Source organism: Thunnus albacares, chromosome 5, assembly GCF_914725855.1.
Source record: "Thunnus albacares chromosome 5, fThuAlb1.1, whole genome shotgun sequence".
NCBI classification, from domain to species: Eukaryota; Metazoa; Chordata; class Actinopteri; order Scombriformes; family Scombridae; genus Thunnus; species Thunnus albacares.
In genome coordinates this window covers 15,595,665-15,617,458 of record NC_058110.1, presented here as the reverse complement: position 1 = coordinate 15,617,458, position 21,794 = coordinate 15,595,665, and the positions used below count along the sequence as shown (strand labels likewise).

At 39.7% G+C, this 21,794-nt stretch overlaps 1 protein-coding gene across 3 annotated transcripts; it reads left to right on the top strand.

Annotated features, from left to right (window-relative positions):
* Window positions 1-446: 446 nt before the first annotated feature.
* pik3cd (phosphatidylinositol-4,5-bisphosphate 3-kinase, catalytic subunit delta) lies at window positions 447-21,739 on the top strand. Of its 3 annotated transcripts, none has more exons than XM_044351843.1 (23): window positions 447-807; window positions 1,708-1,889; window positions 2,570-2,798; window positions 3,709-3,941; window positions 4,296-4,472; window positions 6,176-6,331; window positions 6,862-6,948; window positions 7,986-8,207; window positions 11,709-11,805; window positions 12,216-12,346; window positions 12,422-12,472; window positions 12,591-12,758; window positions 13,170-13,291; window positions 13,399-13,542; window positions 13,666-13,765; window positions 13,865-14,031; window positions 15,282-15,391; window positions 15,620-15,698; window positions 15,787-15,954; window positions 18,483-18,606; window positions 18,958-19,103; window positions 19,195-19,327; window positions 19,416-21,739. In XM_044351843.1, the coding sequence occupies exons 2-23, from the start codon at window positions 1,749-1,751 to the stop codon at window positions 19,551-19,553; spliced, it is 3,123 nt and encodes a 1,040-aa protein (XP_044207778.1). In that variant the 5' UTR covers window positions 447-807; window positions 1,708-1,748; the 3' UTR covers window positions 19,554-21,739. The 3 variants fall into 3 exon arrangements, with proteins under 3 accessions (XP_044207778.1, XP_044207777.1, XP_044207779.1); XM_044351842.1 differs by having other exon boundaries at window positions 448-807; window positions 6,859-6,948; XM_044351844.1 differs by lacking the exons at window positions 447-807; window positions 1,708-1,889; window positions 2,570-2,798 and adding an exon at window positions 3,526-3,589 and having other exon boundaries at window positions 6,859-6,948.
* Window positions 21,740-21,794: the final 55 nt, after the last annotated feature.

Sequence of the window (21,794 nt, the reverse complement as noted above, 5' to 3'; positions counted from 1 at the left end):
TAAAAGCAAAAATCTCATCAGACGGGGGACCCTGGGACAAAGTCATATCAAATGGGGGTCCGTGGTCTAATTTGTGGGGTCCTTAACGTGAAAAAATTTGAGAACCTGGCACACTGCGTACTACTAGAGGGGCTGTTTTGGCGTTTTCTTTCTTTCTTTATGTATTTATGTATTTATTTATTTATTCTTTTAAATACATTTAAGATACATTTAAGTCATTTTATTTTCTTTGTCTTTTGTAAATAGTTTTTTTGTTTGTTTGTTTGTTACTAGTGGTTTAGTCTGTATAAAATATAAATCGTAAAAAAATAAAGGAAAAAAATAAGAACACATTTTTTTCATAATCATGATAAAATGATTATATTAATATACTCTTAATATATATATCTATAAATCTATATGCAAGTTTGCGTGGGGGCAGGGCGTTAAAGCAGACACTTATTTTTGTTGGACGGTCCCTTGGCTGGCCACTGGCAGCTGGAGGAGCAGTGAAGCAGAGCGCAGCCGCTTACACCGGGTCAGCGCAGCATCCCCGTCATACTGATTGTCAGTCATACTGCCGGGGAGACGGACACGCTTCACTTCACATGAGCCGTGCAGGCGCTTTGTGCGTATTGAGCTGGATTTACGACGCATCACATCTCATCACCCCGCTTTTGACGGATCCCTGGACCCCGCAAACCTTTTCAACCGTCGGGAGCAAGAAATGTCACCGTGACGTTACAGCCTCCATCTTCGCCGTAACCGAACCATGAAGAGATGACCGGCGTGTAGAGCTGACATCCAGGCAGGTGTCTCCGCTAACAGGTTGGCAAGGTTTTCACCATGATAAGTTTTACTAACACCGCTCTTTCTCCTTTTACATCACACCGGATTGTATGTTTTCTCTTGCTGATTTCAAATATAATTCCTCGAAACATCCACACTGTAGGTATTTTAAATATGAATTTATCTAGAGGCGCATATCAGCCAATCTGACATTTAGCGACAGCTCATACACATACGCAGCCTTACAGTAAGTTAGTTCCCACTTACCAAAATCAGTAGTGTTGTGTTACTTTATGACAAACTCTTGGAATGTACACGAAAATCAGTTTATCTTTCTCTATTGTCTGAATCCGTTGCTAAATGCTGTGTATTTTTTGTAGTGTGGAAAATTCAGTCATTTGAAGTTTCTTTGTAGTGTGTCTTCACCTAGTATGACCCCTTTGAAATGGTTGCACTTGTTCTGGCAAAACATGCAGTCTGTTAAGATGCAGACAAACCAAAGGCATCAAACTGCAAATTTTAAACTGCTCAGCACCGTAAAAGCAGCAAAAATCTCAATAACATTGCCCCCGGTTTACCATTCAATATTTTGTATTGATACATATTCTTATATATACGAATTAATCTGCGTTCAGGAGATAGATAAAAAATATCGAGCAACTGCAGGCGACTGTTTAGCCTATGTCATTCATTCATGTCCTGCAGATTATGCGTGTGCTTTCTGCTTCTAGTGGACGGTCCTGTAAACATATTAAGGGGTTTTAGGAGCAAACAACAAACAGGCACACTGCACAAGTTAATAGTGGACATATTAACCCTGCTGTGTGTGTGTGTGTGTGTGTGTGTGTGTGTGTGTGTGTGTGTGTGTGTGTGTGTGTGTGTGTGTGTGTGTGTGTGTGTGTGCGTTTCCCCTGTGTGGCCGGCTGGCTTGTGTTCCAGTGAGCAGCAGAGGAGCTGACGGTAAATGAGAGGCCGTCACCATGCCCCCGGGGAAGTATGGGATGCAGGAGGACTGGGAGTGGGAGGGGAACCAGCAGATCATGATGGACTTCCTGCTGCCCACTGGGATCTTCCTCAAATTCCCTGTGTCTCATAATGACACCATCACAAGCATCAAAAGGGTACGTCCGCTCACATAATAGCCATTTAATCATCAGCAAGATCAGAAAAAAAAAAACCTTGATGGAGTATCTCTCCCCCCCCCCACATATTTATCTACTACAAGATAACACTGTATCTCTAATAGATTATAATTGATTGAATGCAGCACAGCGCCGCAGCTCTCATGACCGCAGTTGCAAAACCGCTGTCGTTATTTACAATATTTACTCAATATGCTTTTAAACAAATTGGCTGAATTAATATTTCACTCATTCACTCAGACATTAAACTAATTAAAACATCACACAGTCCAAACAATGCTCTTGATTCATCTTGAAGTTTTGATGCAACTGTGAGAGAAGGAGCTTGCCGATCTCCTCCTCAGTACACACAGCCAGCCCTCTGCTCAAACAGATCTGCTGTTAAATGTGAGTGTGTCGGTTTCTATGCCAACAGTTCTGCCACTTCAGGCTGTTTGATTTAGCTGTGTTAAGTAATGATACTCTTGGAATCGGTTAAGATGATTAAGAGATTAAATGTCTTTTCAGTTTGGGTAATTCACAGGGAATTTTAGAAAAAAAAATTTTTTTTTTTGCATAATTGGTTATGATTTTAGCTCATTAGGCTGAGTTAATTATAGAATCAGAGCGTTGGCAAATATGTTTTATGTGTATATGTTCCCACACACACCCTGTTTCAGATGGTTTGGAAAAGTGCCAGAGGCGAGGTCCTGTTCAGTGCGTTGGGTGATCCCGACGCCTACGTCTTCACTTGCATCAACAACACAGCAGAGAGGGAGGAACTGGAGGAGGAATCGAGGCGTATAAGCGACGTGCGGCCCTTCATGTGTGTTTTGAGACTGGTGGCGAGGGAGGGCGACCGTGTGGAGAAACTCACCAACTCACAAATCGGCCAGTTAATTGGCAAAGGTCAGCAACGTATTTCCTCGTCAGAGCTTGAAGAGCTGAGCTGCCACATGGTTTTGGTGGTTGGTGGTATTGTGGTCTAGTTAGAAATAACATTTATAACAACGTAACATAAGCAGTCTGTCAATCATTTGAAGAAAAAAAAAGATGCTGAATCACTGAAACAAGCCGAAGATAGCAAAATGCAGGAACGTGACACAAAATGACATGTCAGTGTCATGATCAGATAATCACGTTGCCATTTTGTGACATGTGTTTGCCCCGTCAATGTCATTTTCAGCTGAGACAGAGGCTGCAGTGGGAGCTGCCAGCGCTCATGTTTTTTCATGTCAGTTAAAGAAATATGCTGAAATAAGAGTTGTTTTCAGCGACAACCTACATCAGTGTCGTCTCAACAGGAATACGACGGTGTTTACGCATTATTCCAACATGGTTACGCCCACTAGCCTTCTGATAGGCTTAAATAGCCTAAATGAGCAAATTTATAGGGTTAATTTTTTGTAAAATGTGAAACCAGATTTAAAAAAAAAACAATTTATAACTCATTTTTTAATTAGCTGAGTCTACTAAATATTAGTTAATAGCAGATTTTATGAAAGCAATGGTGTCTTTGCCTATAGGAAGTTATCGTAATGTTAGCTGTCAGGAAATCTGCTATCTCTCAGACTCGTAGTCACAAGTGGAGTCTGAACGGTATGACATGAACACAGCATGACCAAATTGCTGGAAAATTTAGGGGTCTGGAACCAGGCTAGGCTACTGCTAGCAAAGTTAGAAAGCCAAACGGAAAAGAGGTGACTCCAAAACACATTCAGAGTGAATGTTTGTGTAAGAAAATATTTCAAAGTGTGTTAACTGTTTCTCTTACCGTACAAGACTTATGCTCTTTGGCTCTTTTATTATGATTTTTCAGGTCTGCACGAGTTTGAGGTCCAGAAGAACCATGAGGTGCACGAGTTTCGGACTAAGATGCGTGCGTTTTGCGAAGAGAAGGCTCAGGAGCGGCTGACGTTGCCATGGCAGCAATGGATGGAGTACAGCTTCCCGTGTGACCTGGAGCCATGTTGCTCTCCGCCGGAGCGTGGGAGCGTCAAGTCAAAAAACACCAAGAAGATATTTGTCAATGTCAAGTTCGAGGCTTGCGATGTGAGTTTATCTGCTGTTGTAGTTTTCTATGAGTCATATGTTCAGCGGTTGTTAAGACGAGTGAAATGTAATGTTATAGTATGACGGGACGCAGTAGGGAACCCCACAAAGAGCACAACAGCTTTGATTGGAAAAACTGTGGTTTAATCCTTTTGTCGACAAACTGTGGAGGAAGATTTTAAGTAAATGTGAACATCTTTGGAAATCCCCCTCCTACACCACAAACACCACCTTGCAAACCTTCAAAATATCACTCAGGCGCAAAATCCACAGACATGAAAGCTACACCTTGTAGGCCTATGGTTTTCTGTAAAGCTGGCGTATTTATTCGAAATTTGTCTGTTGCTCTGACAGGAAAGCTTCATGCTGCAGCAGGACCCTCAGGACCCACCAATAACTCTGATGAGGAGCGCCCTGAAGAAGAAGGCCACCGTCTTCCGCTCAGTGCGTCAGGAGCCTGAGGACTACACCTTACAGGTCAACGGGAGGTTGGAGTTCATCTATGGGAAACACCCACTGTGCCAGTTCAAAGTGAGTGAAGGCAGTAACAGACTGTTTGAGCTCAGCTGCTCTGTGTGGCAATACAGCATATCACGTATTCATACACTTACCTCAGAAATTTTTACTTTTTGACCGTAAATCATAGTGGAGTTAAGTGGCTTTTTTGACCAGCAATGTCACTTTGAAAACAGTCCTTCAATTAGTGCACTTATAAAACAAAAGCATACTGACTGTGTAAGTTTTCACCCTTTTTGGCAGAATTACTGCCTTGAAACAATAAAGATAATAGGTCTGTGTCCGCTTTGCACAATTGGACACTTCAATCTGGCCCCATTCGTCTCTGCCTTACTGCTGAAACGTGCTCTAGTTTCATGACACAAATGAATAAAGAGAAAGTTTCAGGTCCACCACCAAGTTTGGATTTGAACATTGTTGTTTTGAAGCGTTTTTTAAAGTGTGGTTTTGACTTTAGGTTTGGTGTTGTTGTCTCGCTGGAGAATAAATGGTCTCCTAATCTAGAGTTCCTCTTCAGACTGAAGCAGGTTTCCCTCCATGATATTTTTGTATTTTGCTGCGTTCATTTAACACACCACCCTCAAAAGTCTTCCAGTCTTGATGCATCCCTACAACTCAACGCTGCCACAACAGCACGTGTGTGGCATTTTGGTTAAGCAAAGCAAAATTTTGGTTGAAACTGTGGTTCAGAGGCATCAAGATACCTCCAGTCAAACAGTTTTTTCCAACAGTCACTTTCTTTGTGACACAAAGCTGTAACTTGCAAAGCCACTGGGTGACCTCTATATAACTTGGATATATATGGCTACCTGCTCTGAGGAATATATACATAAATATATATATATATATATATATGTCTTCCTCGTATCCTTCCACCTTGACTTCATTGTGTAGTTTTTGCCAGAAAAGAGAAAAAACAGTGATCGAATCTTCCAGATGCAGGTTTATTTAACCCTTAAGTCACTTGATGATTTAGGTGTGTCGTAGTAAGTTTAGGTGTATCGTGGTAAGTTTATGTGTATCGTGGTAAGTTTAGGTGTATCGTGGTAAGTTTAGGTGTGTCGTGGTGAGTTTAGGTGTGTCATAGTAAGTTTAGGTGTGTCATAGTAAGTTTAGGTGTGTCGTGGTAAGTTTAGGTGTGTCATAGTAAGCGGGTACATTTTTATGCAGTCAGTTATGAATGGAAACTGTTAAAACCTCAAATCAATGAATTGTACTTGATTCTGATACATTTGTTGATTTGTTTGTCACTGACATTGTTGCAAAATGACAAAAGCAAACACTTTTTATGGGCACTGAAGCTGTTATTTTCTCAGTGGATGTGGATGATTTTCTGTCCTGTGCTGTTTGTCTGCATGCTGCCTGTGAGCCCCTCGTCCTGTGCAGGTCGTCCACAATAGCTGAAGTGATTGTCAGATCAGGAGTAGGGTGACTCAAGGTTTTGGTGGCAGGAGACTCCAGTGTTGATTTTGAAACTCCAGCTACCCGCAGGGGTGACTCATATCTCTCTAGCAGCCCCGCAGAAAGGAACTGCATCCATCCACGCATAATAAGATTTTGGCTGCATTAACCTACAGCAAATGAACAGCCTCCAGGAGTTAACCAGCGCTATCAGAACACTGGGAAGTATCTGTGGGTGAACTGACTGATGGCTGCACCAGTAAACAAAAAAAAAATCCCTTCTTCTTCTGTCCCCTCCTGTTTGTCTATCTCCCCAGTACATTTTCTCATGTTTGAGAAATGGCCAGAATCCTCAACTAACCATGGTGCATCACGCCACCATCAACAAATATCAGGAGGAGCAGGGCAGGATGTGCAGCCAGATATACAAGAGTCGCTCCTTGTCCAGACCTCCTCCACTGCCAGTGAAAAAGGTAAGAGGTCAGCGGACGGATGTCGTCTTTCATTAACAGCAGCATTCATTCTCTCTTTCTCTCCTTCTTTCTCTCTGTTCTCATCACAGTTGTTCCTCAACCAGACTTGCGGACTTTGGCACATTTGAAACACGCTGTGCAACACAATGTAGATAATTAACGCTCGACAGCTTTGCTTGCATTTGCTGTGGCTGAAAATAGAGTGTACTACTCGCCTTGGAGTTGTAATGGGAGAATGAAAGCTATTTTAAACTTGTATCCAAAGTGATTCACACTTCAAAAAGAAGAAATATGAGCAGGACATGTTTTTTTTTTGTCAGTTTCAAAAGTTTGTTCCCCTTTTTTCACTTTCTTTTGAAAGTCTACATTGTTGTGTTTCTATCCTCTGACATATTGCTAAACAGGAAACTGTAGCAACAGTTCCATGACTTCAGACTTCAGTGAATGCCATGAATGCAGTTTTATTGTAAGGAATCTGATGGCAAAAATTAAATCCTCCTCTCCTCTCCTCTGACTCCCTCATACAGCAGAATACCTCCTCTTTGTGGTCCATCAATGAGAATTTCCACATTCACCTGATACAGGGCAGCCGAGTCAATGCAGACGAAGGGATGAAGGTTGGTGCGGTTTTGCGTGGGTTTTCTGTCACTTTTCTGCTCAATGAAATGTGGCATTTACTTGTTTACCAATATCTCAATTTCAGTTGTAGGAACAGCGGGTTTGACATGTAAATGACAGGGGGGGTCACATGGTCCACCACACGTTTCCCATAATTCATCAAGGCGGTTGGTTAGAGCTTGAAAACAGGAAGTGGGGAGGGCCTATCTGGTTTTTATGTCTCATTCTGAGCCCTAGATTCTAAGAAAAAAGACAGACTTCATACCGTCTCTCCCTCTCTCGCTTTCATTGCACTTCTTTTTTTTCAAGGCGATGCATGCATGTTACTATTGCAGGCAGATAGGCTTTGACCTATCTTGAAATGTATTCAAATTGACATATTTCCTTGTAAATGACTGGCAGAAGCATGTGAGAAAATATCCAGTCATACTGCCTATTCACTATTTCCATGTCTTGTATTTTTGTTTGCAATGTCAGTTTTCACCCAATCTGTCAAACAACAAGACGACTCAAGTAGGGGGGAACTCTTGTTAATGTTTGTCTGTGTGTGTCTTTGTGAATCAGTTTCATAAATAACTATGTTACTGTTTAGATGGTTTATTAAGTGTAAGAGCTCTTCCGGCTGCACATCATGACTCATGGCAAATTTGTTCTGCCATATAATTATTAGTCATGTCTACAGCTGGCAGGCAGATATCAGTAAAAACACACCCTGGGGGAGAATAGCCACTCACATATTTTGTAAATATGGACTCTAGGCTATCTTGATTTGGCAAAGGGCAGGACCTTAATGGTGGTACAATATTGAATTTTGACTCTTGTGGTTGTTTATCATTTTTGACGGGCATCTCAACCTGTTTATGAATGTGTAGACCCTTTGACTCAGTGACACAGGAAGCTCTGAATCATCTAGCGAAGTCTGTAAATCTTCCACAATCAATCTCCTTCACACAAGTGCTAAAGTCGTCAGCTTCCAAACCACATGTCATGCCTTCATCTAATCACTGCTGTTTATGTGTGTGTTTCTCCCTTGCAGCTTGTGGTGCAGGCCGGTCTGTTCCATGGCAGCGAACTGCTCTGTAAGGTGGTGACGAGCTCCGAGCTGACGGTGTGCTCTGAGCCGCTGTGGGATCAGAGGCTGGAGTTTGATATACATGTGGCTGACCTGCCTCGCATGAGCCGCCTGTGTTTTGCGCTTTACGCTGTCATTGAGAAAGCTAAAAAACCCCGTGGAACCAAAAAGAAGAATAAGAAAGCGGTGAGTCTGTCAGAAACTCGTGCCGTTTTTGGGGGCCTTTAGTACAACTTGTGTTGAATGTCTGGTGGGTGTGAATTTGTTAGCAAGCACAAACAGATCTGTTTCCTCTCTAGTATATAGTGCGCGCGTAGTCAGTGTGCTGTGTGGGTGTGTTTTGCTGCTGTGTCTGGTTGTGCAAGTGTGTTCAGTGGCAAGGCTGCGGTTAACATTTCATCCGCTTCAGCTCTTTTATCTGCACATCACTCCAAGGAAGGAAGGAATTGGCAAACATTTTCAAGGAATTCTAAATTCATCTTCACAGTCCTCCTACGTAGTAACATCACTCCCACTCACTGAGCATTTTAAATTACTCCTCATCTTTAAGGACTTTACTGGGGGTAGTTCAGAGGAGAGGCTTAACAACAGTGCAGAGCCATTTTCTGTTTTTTATATTCTTTCTCAAGTTTGGCTTTTTATCAAGAGGCCTTTATCTAGAATATATATATATATATATATATATATATATATATATACATATATATATATGTATATATATATATATATATATATGTATATTTTATTTTATTTTATTTTATTTTATTTTATTTGATTTTTGTGGCAAATACTGAATATTTCACATAAATAGAAAATCTAAAAAATAGATGCACATAAATACATATACATATTTAGTAAGCATCCCTCACATTTGCTTGTCTAAGAGTTGTGACTAATATATGTAGCAGGGGCTGGTTATTGTGTATTAGCAGATAACACGAGCCCAGATGATGATACTAGCAGACCACAGCTGCAGAACCTTTCCAAAATTATCTGATATACAGATCTTTGTACAATATGCACTTTAACACTACTACTACTGCTATTACTGCTGTGGTTCTGTCTACAGAAGAAACATGTTTTAAACTCATTTTTACCTCACTTGTCTGTACCAGTTGTTCTTTGTGAGTTTCGCTTCCTAACCGCATTATCGATTAGTCATGCAAGAGAAAATGAATCGGCAGCTGTTTGTGATCATCAATGAATCGTCATTTTTCAAGCAAAAATGCCAAAAAACATCAAATTGCTTTGGGTTTTTTTTTCTCTGTTTTATATCATTTTAAAAAAAAAATTTCTTACTGCTTTCAAAACATCAATGTGGCCTCTGTAAAATTGCATTCTGCAATTGCAAAGGACATTCTTCATGGTTTTTTGACATCGTATAGAATAGGATTAATGGAGAAAATAATGAATCAATAATAGAAATGATTATTAGTCGCAGACCTAATTACATGCATGAATTTAAAAATGAATGTCACGTTACGTCACTGTGACTAACACTAATAATACAACAACAGAGGGACGTTCAGTTTAAAGTTTTACCGTTCTCGCTTCATAATTATTTTAAAAAGCTGTGTCATGCACGAAACTCCAACAGCAGAAGTCCTTCGGTGTGACATTGCATTGGAAAAATCCTCTCTCTGCACACTGAGAAGTACAATCAGCAACAACGAATTCCCCTTTTTTCTGCGTCTGTGGTCTCAACCTGTTTTGTTTTAAAGCGCTGCAGCCGCTGCAGTCACCATGATATGGCGGACGTCACAAACATGGTCCCCAGGTGTGTTTATGGGCATTAAGGCCACTTCTGCTTTTTTCTTTCTTTTTTTTTTTTGGAATATTTTGTATTCAAATTTTAGATTCAACAAGACGTACAAAATAAACTCACACAAACATGGCTCCATATCTCCTTCCTGTCCCACACATTTACAAACTCAAAGAGGACCTTACTCAAAAGGAGTAGGTAGTAGTCAGTTAAAATTGAAAAAGAAAGAAAAGAGAAATTAAATTAATATATAAATAAATACAACATAAAAGAACAAGAGACAATGTAAACTATCCTGGCTTACTCAGATGACTAATCGATTCTGATAACAATTTACATAAAATCTGATACAGGCATTGGCAAGGTGTCCATATAGGTCACAGGGTTGCCAAATCATTAGAAAGGTGTTTTATTAATTTCTGCGAGTATAGGTGAAATTTTCGAGTGGAATGCAACTATTCAAAACCATCTAGCAATGAGGAGATGGGAATCAGGTTTCCATGTCATTGCTATACACCTCCTGGCAATGCATAAAGCTATTTCTAAAAACACTAATGGTTGTAAGATTCCCCAGTAAGCAAATCTACAGATGCAATGGGAAGGTAAAGTTTTGTCATAATGTCACAGAAGTCGTACCAGAAGTTATTCAGTTTCATACACGACCAGGTACGATGCATACGAGAGCCCTCCTCTGTACCACATTTAAAACTCATGCTTGATAACTCAGGTTCGTATTTATGTCATCCCTGTGTTGTGAAATAGAGTTGATGAAGAAAGTTATAATGAATCAGTCTGTATCTAGAACTAACGGTGGCTGACAAACGTTTTTTGGCACAATTCTGTCCAAAGATCTGCATCAACTGTTACATCTAAGTGGGATTTCCACCCACTTCTGCTTTCTCAGCCACTTCTCTCTTCTTTTGCCCGGAAGAGAAGTCCTCTAGCCAGACGCCAGAAGGACTGACGGAAGTTGAGCTATTTTGGCCGTTCTTGTTTATGTGTTTTGCCTCTTTTCTTTTTTTAGTTGTGCTCATTCAGCCTGAAAGTGTTTGTTTCATGTTGAACACATTAGATGGTCAAGTGATATTTTAACTGATAACTACCTGGACTTCATTTCCATTGTATTCCTCTTTTGTTGCTTTACATGCCAACTTTAACCATAACACTTGAGACCTTATGAATATGACATCTATCTCATTTATATATTTTAAAGAAGCTGCAAAATCCTTTGCTACACTGTTTATTATTTAACACAATGAATTATAAAGTAAAAGTTGCTATGAACATGCTTTAAACTGTATCATTAAAATATTAAAGTTTCCTTTACTCTACTTGATTTGAATTCAAATGAACATCTCGATTAAAGCAGATGTTGTACAAGAGAGATTTAATAATTCAGTGCATTTTGGATTTATTGATGAAAAAGGTTTCTTCTTTAAAGAATCTTAAATATATCTTTTGAGGGGAGCCCCAGTAGCCTGCTGGTGAAGACACACACCATAGAACCGCAAAGCCCTTTGTTGTATATCATACCCTCTTTACCCATTTTCTTGTTTCTCTGCATTTTCAACTGTCAAATAAAGGCAGTAGATGCCAAAGAAACCAATTGTTTTTTATATATACTGTATATATCTTTTGGATGTTGACCATATTTTAACTTTTTGACACAAAAAGACCTTAAAATGAGCATCTAGATGTTGAAATAGATATAGAGATCTCATTTTGTATCCCCCTGATGATACACTGATTTCAGTGTAACTGAGCAATCCTTAATTTAATTTCGACTGAAAATGATGGCGAGAGAAAGCTGCAGTACTGTCTTTTTCTTTCTTTTTTCTTTCAGTGTCAAAGATACCACCACTGTGCATGATTTTACTGTTTGCATATGGTCTTCATCCTCGCTGCCTCTCTCTCTGTTCTCTCAGGATTGTCCAATTGCCTGGGTGAACACCATGGTGTTCGACTACAAGGACCAGCTGAAGACCGGGGACTTCTCCTTGTCCACATGGCCATCTGTTCCTGGTACGTTCAGCCTTGTTTCTTCTCGTATTTATGCTTCATAAACACCCCACATGTTCACAGCCTCCTCCGCAACGCATGGCAGAACACAGTGAGGGCTGAAATACCCAACGTAGTGCTATCAAAACCGCACATATTCACACATTATGCACTTGTTGATGCACAATGTAGCCTTTTTAAGATATGGAAGTGACTGTTGTTTACTGGTGTCAACAACTTGGCTGTGAAGCAGGGCTACATGTTTATTCAGTAGTGTGACTGTAGCATAAAATGATGTTATCTTTCTCTGTGGTTTGGAAGAGCATGAAGTTTAACTTTCAGAATTAGAGTTGTTTAAAGTAGAAAATATACTCAGCAAGTGGATAAAAGCTTCTGCCAAATGGCACATTTCACAAATTACATTTTTATCACAGATGACAAAAGCGACCTGTTGAACCCAATGGGAACCGTCGAGAAGAACCCCAATGTTGACAGCTCTGCTGAGCTTCTCATTTCCTTCCCAAACATCAGGCCACATCCTCTCTATTACCCTCCACTCGAAAAGGTACTCATTCCCAAAAGGCTATATTTGAGGACTTACTGAAATTTTGAGTTGTATTATAATCATCATCTTTTTCAGTTCAGTGATAAGGAGAAAAATGGCGAGGCAGGTGTTACAACTAAAGAAGAGGTAAGACTCTCCACATCAAAAATTTTACAACTCTAAAGTACATTAAAAAATGGAAGGTGTTTCTTGCTGACCACATTTTTTTTATAAATATGTTGTTTGGTTGTTTTGCTCTCTGTAGCACATGAAGCTAAAAGAAATAATGGACAACAAAAACTACACAGAGTTTTTTGAGGACGAGAAGGAGCTTTTGTGGAAACACCGTGTTGTAGTCCGCAACTTTTATCCTGAAAGTCTGTCCAAGCTGCTCCTCATCACCAAGTGGAATAAGGTTGACGACGTAGTTCAGGTATGGATGAAGAGTTTTGGAGGGGAAAGCAATTAAAGAATTTCTCTGCTAGGATCAAGCCAATAAGTCTAGCTCTTTCCTTTTTTCTTTTCCTGTCTGGGTCATGTAAAGTTAAGCACGTCTACATAACAACTTTTGAGAATTTCTCAATAGATTTCAAACTGAGTTATTGCATAACCAACTTGTTTATTAGTAATTTCACATATTGTAATATTTTATTTGTCAGGGGTAATTGCTCACAATTTAGTGGTCCTTTGACCAGCCACTATCAGCTGATAGATTTTAAAATCCAATTGGTAAAGGTCTTGAAAATACAATAAAACATTCAATAACAACTTAGTCCTATCATATTTAACATCAGTTTTAGTTTTTTGCCATCTCTGTACAAAATAATCATTTGACTCTCTTCAGATGGTGAGTTTACTAAGGAACTGGCCAGAGCTCCCTGCCATCCATGCCTTGGAGCTCTTAGACTACAGTTTTCCTGACCCAGCAGTTCGTTCTTTCACTATCAGATGCCTCAGGAAGCTCAGGTACACTCATATTTATGTTCATGCTTTTGCTTAGATCCAAGCATCAGACATTTTGTGTTTTTGAGTTTCAACTGCATAATCATTTGTGGAACATTTTCTTTGCTCAGTGATGATGAACTGCTACAGTATTTAATCCAGCTGGTCCAGGTCCTGAAGTACGAGTCCTACCTAGAATGTGACCTCACCACTTTCCTTCTAGAGAGGGCTTTATCCAACATGAGAATAGGACACTTTCTGTTTTGGCATCTCAGGTGAGACGGATGAATACAGCAGAAAACACAAGATTGTGTGCGTCTGCAGCCTCTTCTTCTCTGACTAGAGAATTTCTTTATTATATACTACAACAATAAAAATAATAATATACTTTATTTTAGGTCAGAGATGCATGTGGCATCTGTAAGTTTGCGTTTTGGCCTGATTCTTGAGGCCTACTGCAGGGGAAACATCCACCACATTAGGCTCTTACTCAAACAGGTAATCACTCACTTATATACACTGACTTCAAGCTCTGAGATGTGTGTATTTGTTTTGTACTAAATTTCAGCCTCTGCCTTACTTACTTCTCCTACACAGCACGACGCTCTGACCAAGATGAAGTCCCTGAGTGACTTAGTCAAGTCGGGCTCCCAAAGGACGACAGTGGAGGACCTGAAGCTTTGTATCAGACAGGGGTCCTACCTTGAGACCCTGTCAGACCTGCAGTCACCACTTAACCCCAACATCATCCTCAATGACATCTGGTTAGTGCCAGACACTCACCACACACACAGACACACACACACACACACACACACACACACACACACTAACTGCAGCATAATCTTTTTTGTCAAATTGCATTGTTTACCTGCTTATTGGGATTTTCAGGGGTATTTTTGGTCCCTTTCTGAAATACAAAATATTATATTCATAGCATTTTGTCGTATTAACCTTTAATGAGTACAGTACCACTGAAGTCTTTTTTATTTTTAAATAAATAAAAAATAAATAAATATACTATACACCATTTTACACTTACTTCTGAGTGTTGTAAATCTGATGATTTAAAAAATTAATAAAAATAATGGACGTAGCCACTGTGATGTCGCCCATTGGTTTGTGGACTCCTGTTTTGAAGCCTTGAGTTTGCATTTTGACCGTCGCCCTCATGGATTTTTGGAGCCAGAAGTGACCGTATTTGGACAAAAGGGTGGAACTGACCCTAACGCTGGCTGCTAGCTTGGTTAGGATAGTGAATTGGCAGTCTATGGTTAACTGTAATAATACTAATGCTAATTTTCGCTAGCGAAAACAGGCTTGAATGAAAAAAAAAAAGTAACGTTACTTACTGGAAAAAACTGACTCCTTAGAGGATCTTTTAGTTGCCTAACCAACGTTGTCGCCGTGGTAGCGACTTGCCTGTGACAGCACCCACCTGTCAGTCAAATTGGCCATGCCCTTAATTGTGCATTACTTTAAGCCTTAATAAAATTTAAACGGGTAAGTTATATAAAAATTCACCCCTCATACAGTTGTCATGAATGGGAAAATTAGCTATAGAGACCAAAACTGTTTTTTGTACCAGGCTGTAAACATGTTTATTTCTGCTGTTAAGTTGTGCATTTTAACATGGGGGTCTATAGGGATTGACTCACTTTTGAAGCCAACCTCAAGTGGCCATTCGAGGAACTGCAGTTTTTGGCACTTTCGCGTTGGCTTCATTTTTCAGCCTCAGAGGTTGCTGCTTGGTTAGCCCTGTAAAAAATTGCCCCATTCCCTACAGAAGCCCACAAGGGACAACAGTCATTGATTCATAGATGTTTAGCAAGTCAATAAGCAAAATGTCACCTGGTCGAAAACTAAAACAGCCATGCTAGTTGCTCTGAGGCGGTCGACAGACTGACATTACCATCACATTTTCTGAACTTTCAAGTGCATTTTGTCTTTAGTCTATAAACCTGGCACACTGTTAGGTTGATCATGTGCTCATAATGAGTATTTTCTGTTGCAGTGCAGAGAAGTGCAGATTTATGGATTCCAAGATGAAGCCGCTATGGCTGCTGTACAAGAACCCCTCAGCCCAAGGAGACATGGTGGGCATCATTTTCAAGAACGGAGATGGTGAGATACAAGAAAATCTGAACACAGCCACACACATACTGTGCACATTAACATACAGTAGCTAGATAAACATATCCACCAGGTTTGGAAAGGGATATCCCCTAAATTTATAAGAGGGAGGTTACAAGTATGAGGGTAAAAATTAGCATGAAATTCATTCATGAAATTCATTTGTGACAGTGGAATCAAAGATTTTTTTCTCACCTCTCTTTCACTCATCACCTCCAGATCTTCGACAAGACATGTTGACCCTCCAGATGATCCAGCTCATGGAGAATTTATGGAAGAAAGAAGGCCTGGATCTTAGGTATGAGCTGCTGTCTACAGCAGGTGTTGACACTTTTGCACAATATCTTCTGGAAAACCAACCTAATACTGTTGATTTTGCCTCACAGGATGATCCCATATGGCTGCTTGTCCACTGGGCACAAGACGGGGCTCATCGAGGTAGTGAAGAACTCTGACACCATCGCCAATATCCAACGCAACAGCAGCAACAGTGCTGCAACTGCTGCCTTCAACAAGGACGCCTTGCTCAACTGGCTCAAATCTAAGAATCCAGAGTGAGTAAAATGAACTACTTGCCACACGCTGGTTATTCTGGGAAGCCTGAAAATGTAATCTTCTACTGTTTTAATCTCTCTGGAAGTTATGAACCTCTTCTACTCCAAGAACGCACCTCAGGGTCTATTATTGGTACACCCAAGTATTCAAAGCCACAGAATTTAATCCTGTCCATCCATTTTTGCATTGTTTATCGTGATCAGGGTGGCAACAGTGCAGAGCAAAGCCGCTCATACTGCCTTCACCCCAGTAACTTCCCCCAGCTTTTACTGTGGGGGATCCCCAGGCCCGCTCTATCATGAGCTGTGTCCCAGTTGCATAAGTTGCACTAGTTCTAGCCATGTTTTGTTAGTATGTAGTGTGTTCACCCTGGAAAAATGTAGAATCAAAGTATGCTTAAAGATCCCCTCCAGACATGTTTTAGGACATATAAAAATCCGCTGCTTAGAATAATAAATTGTGTCTGACATGTTTTTTCCACAAGACAAATGGCATGTCCTCCTTCTTCCTCTTTAAATAAATTAATAATCTATGAATATGCAAATATTTTTCATTTCAAAAGTTTAACTGATGTACACAAGATGTTTCCTACTTCACTGGGGAGTCTACTCTCAGTGTAAGTGCACTGGAAGTTTCAAGTTTCTTGTGTTACTTGTATACTGGCCCTCGGTTGGTTCCAAACTAGCTGTGATGTCACAGATCATGCTTGTAGATACACACCTTGAACTCAGATTCAAGGAGAGCACAAAGAAAGTTTCCCTCTTCTTCAGATAAACACAGAAAAACACAGTCTTCTAGTGTCAAACTCTGCACATACATCATTCTGCACAGTGAAGCTTAAACATGCAACTGAAGGAACAAGAAAAAAAAACACATTTTTGAGTGGAGTGGGACTTTAAGAAGGCCAGCATGAAGAATTTAGCCAGGGACCTTCGCCCCCACCCCAACCCCCCGTGTCATCTACTGTTGCATCTCTACCACAACATCTCAAACATTTTGTGCTTGCTGTTAGGTTTTTAAATTGGAAATTTACAAGCAAGTTGTGTAATTTCCTGTAACAAAATGGTGAAGTATATTAATATAATAATATAACCACATCCCTAATGATGTGTCCCAGTATATAACAAGATGTGTGAGGAAACAACCAGAAAAGTGCAGCAACAGTAGCACTTTCAGTTTTTTTTACATTGTGCAGAATTGAAACAAAGGTATGAAACATGTTACTTCCAGTGCACTGGCTCTGTTTTGAACAGTATTTTCAACTAAGATTAGTGTGACAACTATAGATATTCAGATATGTTAATAATATGTTAAAGATCCCCTCAAGATATGTTTTAAAATATATGAAAATACTCTGCTTGGAATAATAATTTGTGCCTGATGTTGTTTTTCCATGAAAAAAGTTTACACATTAAACTTGTGTACGTTGCACACTGGATCACGATTGGGTCCACACTAGTTGTGATGTCACATATCATGCTCGTAGGTACGTCTTAAATTCAGAAACAGCCTTCTAGTGTCGAACTCTGCACATACATCACTCTGCACACTGAAGCTCAAACATCCGCTTGAATGAAAACAACAAACACATTTTTGAGTGGAGGGGAACTTTAATTAATAAACATTACAGGCACAAGCTTTTAAGTAAGGGTACTTTTACAGTTTGTTTGTTTTTTTTAAATTCATGTACTTTAATGTAGTAATAAAAGCTTGAGTTAGTTAAGTTTTGATATTTCACTTAATTTAAGCATGCCACACTGTATCTTCATTTGGAACAAGCAGGTATAGAGTATGTAGATGGTTTCTCTTGACAGTATGGATATTAGTTAGTATATTAGTCTTATTAGTATATTAATTCCACCTATGATGGGAGCATCTAAGTTTTATGTTCTAAGAAATGTTCTCGATATGTCTGTACAGTATGTGGTTTGAATTGTTTACTTCAAAATATTTATTGGCTTGCAGCCTTTTAAGACGGTGACAAACCAAGACTAAGTGCACAGGCGACTACAGCTTTAGCAACATTAAATGAGAGTAGATTTTTTATTTGGTCCCAGACAGTCTGAAGGTCTTGTCTGCTCTAAAAGCTCCTTGAGGAGAGAGAACTATTCTGTGTAATGAATAAGCCTTTGTACGTCACGTTGGCAAGACGGGCCCAGCTGACTGCAGGACAGAACAGAAAGGTAATTAGCTTGAAATGCTGGAGTGCCTGAAATGGAGCGGAGAAAATTAGTAAAAGCTTAACACAGTGAACCTCATGCACGTCTAGACCGTAATAGGATGCGACAGTAAATCATTAATGGGTGACAGGAACTCCTCTGTGAATATTTCATTTAACAGTGAGGAAATCCTGTATAATATTTTGAGAACTCCTCTCACGTCCCATAGTGTGTGTGTGTGTGTGTGTTAGTGTGTGTGTGTGCGCAGCTTATGAGACAAAGATGAGAGAAGTGCAAATTCATTGTAAAAACAAAACTCGCTCACACGTTGCTTCCTTGTTTCTCTGAACTTCTTTTTTTGTCACCAGGGACAAACTTGATCAAGCAATAGAGGAGTTCACGCTGTCTTGTGCTGGCTACTGTGTAGCTACTTACATCTTGGGCATCGGAGATCGTCACAATGACAATATCATGATCAGGGAAACTGGACAGGTGGGATTACCAAATGTTATATTTGACAACATACGAAATCATTATGGCACCAAATTCTACCACAAGGGGGCGATTAGACATTAAGTGGGGAAAGAGTGATAATTTGTAATACACAACTTTTACACTGGTGCAGTAGTTATCACTGTTTAAAAGCACAATTGTTCTTTCCTGTGAAAAGTTCCACAGTTTCAAAGCAGCCAATAACCTCAGTAACACTTAACTTTTTGATTATTTTGTCAGACTAGGTGGTCATTTTGAAGTCTTTACAGGTCATTCACGAGTCTTTTAGAAATGTGACTGTGGTCAGTGATTCAGGACCTACTTTATTTTATTTTCACCTTTGCCCCTCAGCTATTCCACATTGACTTTGGGCATTTCCTTGGCAACTTCAAGCGGAAACTAGGGATCAACAGGGAGCGTGTGCCTTTTATCTTGACTTACGACTTTGTCCATGTGATCCAACAAGGAAGGACCAACAACAGTGAGAAGTTTGAGAGGTACAGTTTATCAGTCAGCACACTGATCTGGGATTCTGTCCACATTTTTTTTATAACTGATGACTGATTTTTTTGCATCTATTGTTGTCAGGTTCAGGGAGTACTGTGAGCGGGCCTATAAGATCCTGTGTCGGAACGGGACGCTGTTTGTCAACCTCTTCGCTATGATGAAGGCAGCAGGACTGCCTGAGCTCACCTCCTTCAAAGATATTCAGTATCTAAAGGTACGCAGCAAAAGATAATGCTGATGCTGATGCTGCTAATGAGGATGCTGATAATGTTGACAATGGTTTGTTCTCTTGTCTTCATCAGGACTCTTTAGCTTTGGGAAAATCCGAGGAAGAGGCCTTGAAGAACTTTAAGGTGAAGTTCAACGAAGCTCTACGAGAGAGCTGGAAGACCAAGGTCAACTGGATGATGCACTCCTTGGCCAAAGATAACAGACCATGAAGAACACTGAACCAAAAATGATTAACTTATGGAGTTAAAAGAGAAGAAAGCGCAATCAGATATTTTACTTTATTGACTGCATTCAAAGACACTCAGCAAATGTTTACACCTGACTGACCTATCTGTGGGAAGCGACGACTAACCAGAGGCATCCAAAGACAGCGAGATAATCACGGAGCAGAGCATCAACACAAATACTTGTGTGGAGGAAATCCATCACACTCATCTTTCTGCCATTAAACAGTGGGATTCTACGTGTGTTTTTGATGTGTTGAAATGGCTACTTGAAAACTACCTTTTCAGCAGGAAGCAAACTGCAAATAAACTTTGTGATGACTTAAGACAAAGACACCATTCAGTCCTGCGACAGGGCAGCAGTTTCACCTCAAGTCTTTCATACGATTTACAACCTTCAACGGCCATGTCATCCCCTCTCATTTCAACTGCCTCTTTGCAATAGTGTCTTTAATTTTATTATATTATATTTTATTTAATTTTAAGTACTTGTACAAAGTGATAAGATGATAAGATATTTTAAAAAGACTTTGGGTTGTATTGCTAAATACAGTATGTTGCCTTTGAAGTGCCGGTTGACGGTAACATCGGACAATGGAAAATTCATTGTGAGATCAGAAAATAATTGCTGAATGAGACTTTTATTTAAATAACACCCCTGTGTGCCAGGTTGTGTTTACTACACAGGAACGCAAATAAGACTATGGACTTGTATAAGTCATGTGACTTAGGGAAGTGTTTCACAAAATGTGGTTCTCCTACACATGGCTGTTTTGAAAGTGTGCATCTCTACTGTGTGTGTTATTTCAGGTGATGCACGTCTTGCGTCTATGTGTGAGCGCTTCTGTTATTCTCTGATATTTAAGTAATGCACTGCGACTCCCATGTTTTTAACTGTTTTAAGCTGTGCCAGGTGCCATGAAGGAGATTTCATGCTTATAGTGTAGAACACCTCTATACTTTGACATATCTAATGCAGTGTAAGATTATGTTTTGTCCGTTTAAATGAGACTTTGTGCTGTATGATTTAATGTTATGGTGCGTTCAAATTACTTTAGATGCTGTATATCCAGCTGTCAGTCCAGCAAGGACCACTTGAATAGGAGAAGACGGTGTGCTTTTTCAGAGCCATTTTTATTTTGCATAGGAGTGCAGATGATCTCTACCGTTTGTATGAGTCTTTGTTCAATGATGACTTTTACAGAAGAGGAAGTGTAGCTGTAGATTACACAGCAAGAAGATTTAAATACCTTAAGCTACTGAAATATTTACTGTAGCAGAGACTTTAAATATGGGTCATGACTGTCTCTCAGTGTGGGCTTAGCTAAACACTTTGCTGCTGCTTTAAGCCTGGAGGAGTGATTCTAGTGAGTGTATGGGCTACTTTTGCAGATTGTAAAATACACTGCTGTTGCCTTTTTAATTGATTGTAATTCATGAATTCTGTCAAATGGTACAAAACCTTTAGAGGCTCAGGCCTGATTTACATGTGTGCAGCTAAAATAAACAAATCATCCTGTCAACATTGTAGGTCTAATGTTGACTGTCCTTCATCTGCATCCTGTTTTTACATTTGCTTCACTTGCTGTTGGGAGGTAAACATGCTCTCAATAAACAGTTTACAACCGCAGAGCTCAGTGAGGCGTACTTTGGGCCAAGCCATCGTCTACCTGTTTCTTTCAGAAAGACTGATGATGGACAAGGTCAAAACCACCAAAGTCTCCCTTCTTTTCCATTAACCCAGAATAATCCCCAGTATTTTGAGGACAAGTGTGGGAGTTCATGTGTAGAAAATCAAATAATCCAGTTCTCCAAATTATATCAGCTGGATGTGCAAATGTCTCTCCAACTGAACAAAGAAAAAAGTAAATAAATGATTTGTGTTATGAATAAATCAATGAAAAATAGTCCTGTATGTCCTTGTATGTTAATAATTTAAATTATGTGTTTAGTGTAGCTTCCATATTAAGCAACGTGTAATATGTGACAGGCTGTGGATCTACTTTGGGGCTGTAAGAATTCAATTGATTTCTGATTTTGTAGGGCAGTTGTTGCAAAAGTTGTGCATTCTGTCCTCTGGTTCCACAGTTGTTGTTGTGTTTTTGTTTGTTTGTTTGTTTTGTTGGCAATAATGAAACAACATTAACAGATAAATTCACGTATGTGTTTTATGTACTGTATTATACTTTTTTCTCTTTTTTGTGTTTTCTTTATCTTTATTGAACC

What these genes read in the sequence shown, in the direction of transcription:
- pik3cd (XM_044351842.1), top strand. Translation starts at nt 1,749, where the DNA reads ATGCCCCCGGGGAAGTATGGGATGCAGGAGGACTGGGAGTGGGAGGGG. An exon ending in CGGCCAGTTAATTGGCAAAG is followed by an intron (nt 2,799 to 3,708) that starts GTCAGCAACGTA and finishes ATGATTTTTCAG; the next exon opens with GTCTGCACGAGTTTGAGGTC. An exon ending in ACCCACTGTGCCAGTTCAAA is followed by an intron (nt 4,473 to 6,175) that starts GTGAGTGAAGGC and finishes CTATCTCCCCAG; the next exon opens with TACATTTTCTCATGTTTGAG.